This window comes from Elephantulus edwardii, unplaced genomic scaffold (assembly GCF_000299155.1).
Source record: "Elephantulus edwardii isolate Elephantulus edwardi_28Jun2011 unplaced genomic scaffold, EleEdw1.0 scaffold00339, whole genome shotgun sequence".
Lineage (NCBI taxonomy): Eukaryota > Metazoa > Chordata > Mammalia > Macroscelidea > Macroscelididae > Elephantulus > Elephantulus edwardii.
The window spans coordinates 1,589,860-1,602,106 of record NW_006400089.1 but is presented as its reverse complement, the minus strand read 5'-3'; the positions used below and the strand labels follow the sequence as shown (position 1 = coordinate 1,602,106).

General features: G+C 41.2%; 1 protein-coding gene and 1 pseudogene across 1 annotated transcript in view; one reads left to right on the top strand and one right to left on the bottom strand.

Annotated features, from left to right (window-relative positions):
• The window catches only part of LOC102853581 (chromosome unknown open reading frame, human C7orf57), a 128,787-nt gene that overhangs the window by 100,150 nt on the left and 16,390 nt on the right, over positions 1–12,247 (bottom strand). Inside the window, exons 3-4 of the mRNA XM_006901618.1 lie at positions 11,612–11,720; positions 7,643–7,796 (exon numbers count right to left, since the gene is read on the bottom strand). Coding sequence (XP_006901680.1) covers positions 7,643–7,796; positions 11,612–11,720 — 263 coding nt within the window. The remainder of the gene's footprint in view (positions 1–7,642; positions 7,797–11,611; positions 11,721–12,247) is intronic.
• Positions 5,063–5,368, top strand: LOC102850292 (annotated as a pseudogene).

Sequence of the window (12,247 nt, the reverse complement as noted above, 5' to 3'; positions counted from 1 at the left end):
CTATTAAAATTAATAATAATAATAAAATTTTTTAAAAAAAGTTTTTCCATTAAAAAAAAAGAAATGCTGAGCGAGTTCGTCCCTTTTGATTTTCTGATTCCAGCTCCTTGCACATCTCATTGTAATACTTTAGTTTTCCTGTACCGCCCTCTGATATCTTCTGTTCAACTCCTTAATATCTTGATTTCTTCCCTTTGCTTTGGCTTCTTGGCACTCCAGTGCAATATGTAGAGTTTCTTCTGACATTCATCTTGGTCGTTTCTTCCTCCTCTGTCTTTGTAATGACCTTTTGCATTCTTCCTGAATCCTATTCTTGATATCTTCCCACAGTTCATCTAGTTTTCGCTCATTAATGTCCAAGGCCTCAAACCTGTTCCTGAGATGGTTTTGAAATTCGAGTGGGATAGACTCAAGGTCATATTTTGATTCCTGTGGATTTCATTTTCTTCAACTTCAGCTTGAAATGGCATATGATTAGCTGGTGGTCTGTTCCACAATCAGCACTTGGCCTAGTTTTCACAGCTGATGGTGATTCTTTCCACAGATGTAATCAATCTGATGCCTGTGCATCCCATCAGGTGAAATCCATGTGTATAGCCTGTGCTTATGTTTCTTAAAAATGTATTTGCAATGAGTAAGTCATTGATCGTGCAAAATTCTATCTTTCTATCTCCAGCTTCATTTCTGTTACCAAGTCCATGTTTCCTAACTGCTAATCCTTCTTTTCTATTCCCAACTTTTGCACTCCAGTCACCCATTATTATTAATGCATCTTGATTCCACGTTTGATCAATCTCTGACTTCAAAAGTTGGTAGAATATTCTATTTCCTCTTCTTTGGCTATGGTTGTTGGTGCATATATTTGAATGATGGTGGTATTCACTGGACTTCGTTGTATGCATATGGATATTATCCTTTTGCTCACAACATTTTATTTCTAGACAGATCTAGAAATTACGTATTTAACTATGAAAGCAACCTCATTTTTCCTTACCTTTAAGTCTCCAGCATAATAGATCATACGATCCTGACTCTAAACGACCCATGGCAGTCCATCTCATTTTGTTAATACCTAGTATGTCAATATTTATGTGTTCCATTTCCTTCTTAATATCCAACTTTCCTACATTCATGGTTCTTACATTTCATGTTTCAATCACTAGTGTCTGCTTACAGCTGGTCCTCCTCCTATTTGTTTCCATACTAGAAGGCTCAGCCTCAGTTGCCATATTTGCTAGTCTAAGTGTGCTCTGTTGTGCTTCTCTGTCCGATAATGTTCAAATTTGAGCAATCAAATTAAGACAGACTAGGAAGAAAGATTTGCCATTCACCTCTGATATAGCAGGCCTTTGAAAAACCTATGCACAACAGAAGCAACCAAAAATATTATGGCTTAGATTAGATACACCTTGGTCTTTAAATTGGCATTCTTGGTCTTTAGTGCTTTGGAGAGATCCTTGACAGCAGATTTTCTCACTGCAACTTTTCTGATTTCTTGACTGTTTCTTCCATGGTTAAGATGGAGCCCCAAGTAGCTCCTAGAGGCCTTTTCCAGTTAAGAAGAAAGGTATGCATCAGGACTATATCTTTTCTCCATACCTGTTCAACCTGTAGGATGAGCAAATCATTCAAGAAGCTTAACTATATAAAGAAGAATGTGGCATCAAGATTGAAGAAAGAATCATCAACAACCTGCATTAGATAGATTATATAACCTTGCTTACTGAAAGAGAGGAGGTCTTGAAACACTTGCTGCAGACATCTCAATATCAAGAAGTAAAATAAATCCTCAACTCTGGGCCTATAGGCAACATCATGATAGATGGAGAAAAGATTGAAAATGTCAATAATACTTGGATCCACAATCAACACTCTTGGTACCGGCAGTCAGAAGATTAGAAGACATTGGCAAACTCTGCTGTTAAGGACTTCCTCAAAGTGATGAGGAACAATGATGTCAGTTTGAGGACTAAGGTATACCCAACCCAGGCCATGGTCTTTTCAATCACTTTCTATGCATCTGAGAGCTAGACAGTGAATGACAGAAGAATTGATGCCTTTGAATTGTGGTGCTGGAGAAGAGCACTGAATTTCCCACAGACCACCAAAAGAACAAACCAGGCTGTCTTGGAAAAAGAGCTGCCAGAGTGCTGCTTAGAGGCAAAGATGGCAAAGCTTTGTCTCTCGTGCTTTGCAAATTTTCTAGGAAAAGCTACTCTTTGGAAAGGGACATCATGATTAGAAAGGTGGAGGGTCAGCAAAGGAGAGAGACTCCCAATGAGATGGATTTACACAATGACTGCAGCAATGGGCTCAAGTGTGTCAGAGTTGATGAGGATGACACAGGATAGTCCAGGGTTCAAGTCTGTTCATAGGGTCACTATGAGTCATACTCAACTCGACAGCACCTAACAACAACAACATTTGACCGGTCTTAAAAAAAAATGTTGGGAAACCAAAGTGCTGATAAGATGTGGAGCAGTGCCACACTCTGACACTGTTGGTGGGCACTGAAAAATGATAGCTCTTTTGCAAAAGAGCTTGGAAATTTCTTATTTAGGTCACTCAGTAGTATACCACCAAGTGCCCCGGAGGAGATACAGCTCTCTTATGGACTACTAATTGTAGCCACAAGAGGCAATGGCATAGGAACAGGCATTATGAGAGAATGGGGAAGGAGACCTATCAAACTCCCACATGCCCGACTAGTTAACACTGTGATATACTTTTGACACTTATTCTTAGTTGATCTGTGGCAAAAGGTCCTACAATCTTGCAAGACATTGTTTTTGCTATTGTTGCTATTAGATGCCATCGAGTAGAGTACGACTCAGGGCAACCCTATGAAGAACAGATCTTAACACTCTCCTGTCCTGTGCCATCCTCACAGTCTCTGACATATATGAGTTCATTGCTGCAGTCACAGTGTCAGTCCATCTGCTTGAGGTTTTTCCTATTGTTCACCATCCCTCTGTCCTTCCAAGGTTGATGTTTTTCTCCAAGGAATAGCCTCTCCTAGCAATATGCCCAAAGTATGTGAGACAAAACTTCATCATTATTGCCTCCATGGAGCCCTCTGGCTTCTTCACCTTCTCCAAGGTTTGTTCTTTTTGTTCTTTTGGCAGTCCATGGGATATTCAGTACTCTTCGCCAACACCACAGTTCAAAGACATCAATTTTTCCTTCTCTCCTGCTTATTCACTGTCCATTATTCAGATGAATAGCAAGTGATTGGAAAGACCATGGTCTGAATTAGAAGCACTTAGTCCTCAAACTAACATCATTGCTCCTTAGTAATTTGTAGAGGTTCCTGATTGTAGACTTTCCCAGTGCAATGCATCTCCTGATCTCTTTACTTCTGGTACAAAGAGTGTTTATTAATTGTGGATCCAAGTATGATGAAGTCATTGACAGTTTCAATATATTCTCCATTTATCATAATGTTTCCTATTAGTCCAGTAGGAAGTTTTTGTTTTCCTAATGTTGAGATGAAATCCTTACTGAAAGGTACAGTGTTTGATCATCTATAGCAAGAGTTTTAAGCCCTCCTCACATTCAGCAAGCAAGGTTGTATCATCTGCATAATGAAAGTTATTGATGAGTCTTCCTCCAATCCTGATGCCATGTTCTTCTTCAGAGTTCACATTCTCACATAATTTGTTCAACATACAGATTGAATAAATGAATTAGAGAAAGGATAAAATCTTAATGCACACCTTTCTTAATTTTAAACCATGTAGTGTTCCCGTATTCTTCTAGGTGGTATAGCACTGTTCTGTGCATTGCTGTACAGAGGTAACTCGTGGTTGCTGTGATGCTGAAGACTGTTACAGTGATGTGCCAATCGTGGTAATGGTGTTGGCTAGAGCTTCCCGACTAAAACAAGCCTGCAAGCAGGAGTGGCATCCACTTCCAAAATGGCTTGCCTCCGGAAACTCTATGTACGAACAGTGCTCAGGCTGTTTGTTCATAGCGTCGCTATGAGTTGTCTACGACTCGACGGCATCAAACAACAACAACAACAGTGTTCCCTTGGTCTGTTCACACAATAGCTGCTTCTTGGTCTAGGTATAGGTTTTACAAAAGCACAATCATTCTTCTCAGTGTTAAGTATAATTTGTTATGATCCATATCAAATGTTTTAAAAATAGATATTCTTCTACTATTCTCTGCTCTCAGCCAGGATCCATCTGACATCAGCAATGATATCCCTGGTGCAATGACCTCTTCTGAATCCAGGTTGAACTTTTGGAAGATGTCTTTGAATGATCTTCAGCAGTATTTTGCAAGACACAGAAAGTAGAAGGGGAAAGATTACTACTTGGTTCTGTGTAATAGGCATTCTTAGGTGAGTGTTATAATTAGAGAAATGTGTTGTCAAGGAAACTGGATCCTTCCTAATGGCAATGTTCACCATGGATGTTAATTTTAACTCTTCAGTAACTACAGGGCTGTTTTAACCACAATTCTTTCTGATTCCAGCTTCTTACACACAGGCAAAGGGCATGCTTATTTTAACTCTGGCCAGAACTCAGCACACCATTTGCAAAGAGTTACTGAATAGTCTTACTTGATTTAATATTCCACTTCTAAAAACTTCCCTCATTACATACTACAACATCAGATAACCCTAAATTTCCACTTATTATTCCAGCTTTAACCTAATGTAATTGGCCAGCTTTATGTATTGAAAAAGCAGGAAAGGGCTTTAAAAGAGTCACCTTGCAGTGGCTTAGTGGCAAGAAGCTGTGCTACAATCCCAAAAGAGTCAGCTTGCTTTGGTCATTCAAGTGACTCAAAGCCAGAATCACAACCGGAAATCAAGGATGTTCTTGCAGAACAAAAAAGATGGCAATTTGAGCCAAGTGATGAAGTACATGGTGCTCAGCTGCCAAAGGCCTACTGCAGAGTCTCTTCAATACAGAACACTGCCCAGCAAAACCAAGACTTGGGAGCCATTGTTTCAGCCACTAACTACAGAGCCAAAGCCACAAAAGAAGATGGGCTGTGAGTTCTTGGGCCGGGCTCTGTCAGATGTTAGGGTCCATTCCTCTGAGCCAAAATGGAAAAGCAGCTTGAAAGCAAGGAAGAGTTTACGGCATCTCTGAATGGTATGGGAGAAAAAACTGTAGTAATTGATTTCTCAGCTTTTTGGTGTGGGCCTTGCAAAATGATCAAGCCTTTTATCATTCCCTTTCTGATAAGTATTGTTGTGTTTCTTGAAGTTGACATGGATGGCTATCAGGATTTTGCTTCAGAGTGTGAATGCATATCAATGTTTCAGTTTTATAAAAAGGGACAAAAAGTGGGTAAATTGTCTGCTGCTAATAAAGAAAAGCTTGAAGCCACCATTAATGGATTGAGCTAATTGTGTTTGCTGAAAACAACTAGCTGTCAGCTGTATAAAACATTTTTTCACTAAAAAGATCAAGTATGAAGATTATATGCCCTATTTCAATCTCATTTATAGATGACAATAAAATACTAATTCTACAAGGACTGTAGTCTTCAATATGAACTGAAGCTCAACATCAAAAAGATAAAGATTCTCACCACTGGGCCACTTGGAAGCACTATGAGAGATGAAGAAGAGATTGAGGTTGTTAGTAATTACAGCTTACTCGGATCCACAATCAACACTCTTAACACTAGCAATCAGGAAATCAAAAGACAAACTGCATTGGGAAAATCTGCTGTAATAGACCTCTCCAGGGTGCTGAAGAGCAACGAAGTCAGTCTAGATACAAAGATACACCTAATCCAGGCCATAGTCTTCTCAATTACTTACTATGCTTCAGAGAGCTGGACAATGACTAAGGATGACAGACTGCCAAGAAAACAAACTATTCTGTCTTAGAGAGGGTGAAACCAAGTCTCTCCTTGGAGTCTAGGATTTTGAAGCTCCAACTCACATACTTTGGGCACGTGGCCAGGAGAGACCGGTCCTTGGAGAAGGACATCATGCTCGAAAGGGTGGATGGACAGCGCATGAGAGGAAGGCCCTGGATGAGAGGGATTGATATAGTAGGTGGGGCAATGGGAGTTGATGTGTCAGAATTAGTGAGACTGGCTCAGGACAAGGACGGGTTCAGAGCTGCTGTACATAGTGCTATACATCGCAAGTGACTCAACAGCACATAACAACAACAACAACATACTATATTGGGGGTTTTTGAATTTTTTTTTTTAATTTAAACCTCTTGTTTAGCGTCAACAAGACTTCGGAGAGGGCCTTTGTATTTAAAGTTGGTTGTTGTTATATTTTGGAAGAATATTTGTCTTAGTAGTACAGCACTCTTCTGTTAATATCCTGTGCTGAGGTAATCTGGGGTTGCTGTGATGCTGAACCTTGTGCCATTGGGGTGTCAAATGCCATAACAGTTACCCATGATGGACAGGATTGGTGGAGCTTACAGTTTAAGATAGTTTTGGAAGCAGCAGTGGCATCCACTTCCTAAACAACATGTCCCCAGAAACGCTATGAATTTTTATAAATGTCTATAGTTATAGAAAGGCTTCAGGCCTTTTGTTCATAGAGTCACTATTAGTCATGCTCTACTTGAAGGCAATCAACAACAACCCTTTAAAAAGTGATTGTCAACAGATACCTGATCTGCTCACAATGTGACATGATTAATTCTCAACTGAGGATAATGGTTCATCACAATCTTGTTAACAAAGTACTAGGCTGTTTTGTTTTTGTGGTTTTATTTCTAAAAATCCATTGTTTCACTTACAAATCAGGATATCACAGTAACTAAAGGAGTTTCAGAGCTCCAGTTCCAGAGTCTCCAGGGACAAGGCATGGGGACAATGATGAGCGAGGTTCCCCCATTCTCCACCCCAACAGTGGAATAAGGATAAGAGTGGGTCAATGGGAGCTCTTGGACAAAGTTTTGGTTTCTAAGATATTGTCACCATGGCCAAGAAGCCATGGACTGTTAAAGAGGAGGCAAGAGGATAAGAAGATCTTCCAATCAAGATGTCACCACAAGAACTCTGAGATGGCATCTAAGAGTTTCAGTTCCTCATTTAAATAAACCACAAGAATGTTTCAACTTAATCACTACTCCTTCACAGTAAATAACACCTCTGGGAATTTGAACAGAAAAAAATAATCTGCTTTCTCTTCTTTTATTATAAGAGTGCTCCAGGTAAATTTTAAATAAAATACAAATATGTAGTAACTGGATAATGAATAAATATGAAATTCCCTTTCCATATGGGCCCACTGAGAGGAGGGATGCCAGTTTTCCACCCACCCTGACAGGCATTATGTAGATTCATATCAGAGGGAGTTCTGGGGGCAAGGTCTGTAGTGAGCTGTGCTGCTGACACAAAGAGAACATCTCCAGTGGTTCAAATTCCTCGCCAGCTCACGGGATTTACAGCCTCAGAAACTGACTGGAGAGTTAGCTACTGTCAGAACCAACTCAGGGGTAGTGAGTTTGAGTTTGAGCATGTTAAAGATACCCCATTAAAAATTTACCTTACCTTACAAGTGGAAAAAAGAGGCAATATTATGCTACTCATCTATAGTACACTCAAGTTTAAAATGGAAAACATGGGCTGCTGTCAGGAACAACATAGATAACCACTAGGGAGTGGTAGAAACAAGGCAAATACCATAAGCTTAGGTCACCTTTTTCTTCTCTTCAACTTCCTCAGCCTCTCTCTGCCAAACTGTTTTCATGTCGAAGTCGAAAGGCCCTCTTCTGGACTCGTAGCTCCCATTGGCCTGACTAGGGCTGAATTCTTCATACACCATGTAATCCGGAAGAGAGATGACAGGGATTCTGTGGGGAAGACCCAACAATTATAGCCCAGAAGTAGTTCCACCCTCGGTTCTGTATCTCAGCATGACCACAAGTCTCCAACCAGGCCATGAAGAGATTCGCGATTAGCAGCCATCCCACCTGTCAGCTGAAGGAACAAGCTGTATGCTTTAGTAAAGTGAGACAGGTCATGGCATGGTGTTACAAAACAGACATTCTGTAAAACAGTACTTTTTTTTCTATTATCTACTACTTTGTCCCACCCCTCAACATAGGTAAAATATGCTTAGAAGTTTACTAAGTAGCAGAAAATCATCTATGATGGCTAAAGTCACATAAGAACCTCATTGACAAGCACTAAAACTATCTGGCTTTAGATTCCTGGAGTCTTGTATCCTCTGTCAGTACAGGGAAGCTTTAATAGTGCAGAGTGTCTGGATTCAACCTGACTTAGCAAATAACTGCTTCATGGAGTATCTGAAGGCCCACAGCCCAATCAACACCCAGAGCAGGGACATCCTCCCCTAGACCCTGAAAAAACAGCTCCATGTACAGAGCTGGGGCAGAAGAACAAAACATGAGAACCACGACAGCCTTACTTTGCTTGCTTCCTCAGTTTCCTGTCCCACCTTAGTCTTCCAACTATTGGAATAATACTTGGACCCCCCCCCCCAGGGGATCCTCCCAGCAGTGAGCTGCCACTAATAGCCACAAGGGTTGGGGTAGAACAGGAAGACACAAAGCCAGAGTTTTAATTTAGCAGGAGAAGTGAAGTAGGCAGGGTGTGCAGCATGGAGGGAGACGGGGCCAGAGAAGGTATCAAAGTCAAGGCAAGAAAGAAGGTAGTATAGGCTCAACTAAGCACAAGGAAGGTGTAGGATGGCAGGACTGTCAGTGCAAGAGGAGGGAAGGAATATAACTGAATCAGCAGAATGTCACAAAGAGCAGTGAGAGGAAAGGAGAGGCCTGTGGACACCCAGGCATCTACCCCTCCCTGAGACCAAGAGCTTGAAAGAAAGCCCTGCATGGAATTTGCAATATGCAAGTGGAGAGGGCAGGAAGTAGTGGATGATTCAGAGCTGAGGGTCTGGACAAAGACCACCAAAAATACAGATCTTGGCATGGAAAGAAAGCCAAAGCATGAGGAGCACCATTGAGCAGCTCAAGAGGACACAGGCAAGAGGCTCTACAACATGCAGCATCAGACCATGAGCACCAGGCATGACTCCAACAGACAGCAGAGCAGCCCTCTCAGTGTCAAGGTTCTCTGCAGACATAAAAAAACACCCACAACCCAGAGAGGTAGAAACAGGCTGGAAAACAACAAAGAGAGGAAGAGTTAAAGAATAAATACCATTAAGGTAGCAGATCCTGGATTTTCACATGTTCAGTAAAGGCACAAACAACCTGTACTCTCTACCTGCTACCTCCTCCAACTGTTCTATATCCTGCAGCATCAGTTGGGAGGATGAGACCCCTGGGAGGAAGGAGGATACTAAAGACTCCAGAAACTAGGTCATTGCTATTAATCTTGAATGAGCAATAAGTGTCCAAGGCATGGGAAAAGAAAAATGCTCTCGTCCTCCCAACCAGGCCTGGGACCACCATACAAGGGGTGGTGAGGTAATCAGGCCTCTTACTGCCTGCTGGGAAAGAAAACAGAAAGGGAAGGAAATTTGCACTTGAAGCAAGAAAGGCCAGGGAATTCTATAACCCACACTGGGGTCTTCACTAAGTGTCCATGTGGTCTGAGAAGGCTCAACATAGACAATCTTTGAAGAATACATCATTATATAAAGTCAAGACACCCACTGGCCTGTGGCTCATGGTGCCTAGTCTAAGTAGGTTTCTCCCTGGGCAGCAGGAAGATACTCACATCTTCAGAGGAGTGACAGGACAACTGGGGCACTTCCTGTGCAGAACCTTTTCTAGTCACATCAGGCAAAGTAGAATGGGGCATGGTCCAAAAAAGTTAGGAAACCCAAACCTGCCAAATCTCCCTCTAATACTGGGATTTAACTGTAAGGCTACACAAAATAGGTCACTTCCTAAACTATGTTTTTGTTGTTAAGTATTGATGAGTTGAGCATGACTCATAGCAATCCTATGAACAAAAGACCTGAACTGTGTTCTGTAACTTTAGTCATTTCTCTACATTCACAGAGTTTCCAGAGGCATGTTGTTTAGAAAGTTGATGACACTCCTGCTTCTAAGCCTGTCTCAAACTGGAAGCTCCACCAAACATTGTCCATATTGGGTATCCATTATATCTGACACACCAGTGGTACAGCATTCAGCATCACAGCAAGCCCAAGTTACTTCAGTATAGCAAACTGACAGACCAGGGCTGTAGCACATAGAAGACTATTCATCTCAAACACAATTAACATCATGCCATGAGGCCTCCTTGGGCCCAACCACCTTTAAAATACAAGGCCTGTCCACCAGGTCCTGGTTGACGTTAAAGGAGAGGCTTCCAATGTAGCAAATCCAATCAGCTCACACCTGAGTGTGAATGAAATACCCAACCAAACAGTCTACACTCAACCCTCACCAGAAACAAGAAAACACACTTTCCAGGATACAACTGCTTTGCCAGGTTCAGCTAATAATGAGCTGTGGGCTGGAAGCTTCTTCTTTAAAGTCAATGAGGACTTGGTGGGCAGGTCTTGTATTTAAAGGGCGTCTCGGCCCTGACTAGGTCTCCATTTATGTGTGAAGCAGTAGGATTATGGAAAGCGGATTCTCATACTGTATGAGAAACTCCAAATTTCCTCCATTTTTCTTTCTAAAGTTCTTTTCTGGGTTATTTCCTTTCTTTACTGTGTAATTGTAACACTGGAGGTAGGCAATATCAAGCCAAAGCATTTGTTTTAAAACTAGAGGATATAAGAATTCTGAAGACTAAAACCACTGTGGACAGAGGCGGAACATGCAAATAACATGGAATAAGGTCTTGGAAATTTGATAGCCAGATTTTCCTGACAAACTATTGGGAAAGGATATGAGATAATATTTCATGTTACTTTAATAGTCTACAAAAATGGCTTGAAAGATAGTCTTAATGTGCAAACATTGGAATATTTTGGCAATCAAACATTACTGGGGCTCTCATATGATTATAGAAATTTAGTATTTTCTATATTCTAGTTTTACATAATGATGTTGTTTATACATCAGATATAAACAAGTCTCACATCATAGAAAACCAGAAAGTTGAAGCAATTTGTTAATAAGGAGGCCACAGGCATAAAGCTCTATGGGCATACCATCACTCCATATTTCTAGGACTCTGAATTCTAACAATTTATGCTGCTTCCCACAAAACAGTCAGATATTATTAAACACAGCACCAGAACTACAACACAATGTCACAATATTGGTATCAGGTTTAGATATTTGCATTTCTAAAATTCTAAACTCTTTCTCTGTGTGTATGGGGAGATAGAAAGAATTACAGAAAGAGAGAGAGGAAGGAAGGAGTTAAGCTCTAGTGGCCTAGTGGTAAGGAGCTCTGGTGGATCTGTGGTAAGGATTGTGCTGCCAACACAAAGGCAGGTAGTTAAAATTTACCTGCAGCTTCAGAGGCGAAAGATGGACAATATCTCCCCATGCAATTTATGGCCTCTGAAAAGTCACTGGAGGTTCAGCTATGGTACATAACAACAACATTATAGGTAGGTAGGTAGGTGGGTAGGTGGGTAGGTGGGTAGGTGGGTAGGTGGATGGATAGATAGATAGATGATAGATAGATAGATAGATAGATAGATAGATAGATAGACAGACAGACAGACTAAACTTGAGAAGTCAAAATAGGTGTGCTTTAAAATACTCACTCTCTCTGGTCGGCCGTTGGGGGTTTGCTGTGGTGGGTGTACCAGTCCGGCACCGAGTATGCCACTGGAGAGCTTTTCCGGGTTCCAGGGCCAAAGTGCTTCAGGAGATCTCAAAGGGAAAAATATTGGCCTGTGAGTGGTTTCTTGCTTCCCACTCACAGCAAACAGACTGAGGCCCGTGCTTGACGAAACGTCACCACACCCAGCCACAGTGTCAGCAGTCACTACTGAAAACTAGCAAGGCACCAATGCTCCTAACACCAATTACAACTGAAGAAAGAGTGTTGATTTCACCTTTGGCTTCTTAGGCAAAGTTATAGTCTAGAACAGAATACTAGCATAATAAAGGAAGGGAGATGGAATTTGAGTCTGGACAGGAATGCAGCACAGCCTAGACACTTCAGGCCCAGGAACTTCCAGAGCTAGTCAAGTTAGGAAACAAGCCTACCAAGGCAACCTCAAGCCCACAGACTGCATCTCTTTAATTTTTAAAGTTATGCTATAGTCTAACATGTCAAACACATGAGATCACAATGGACCTACAAAGAATAGAAGACAAATTACATCTGAGTAATGTTTTGCTCTTAATGGAAGCAAATTAATTTTTTTATTTGACCAAAATACATTTTACTTTAT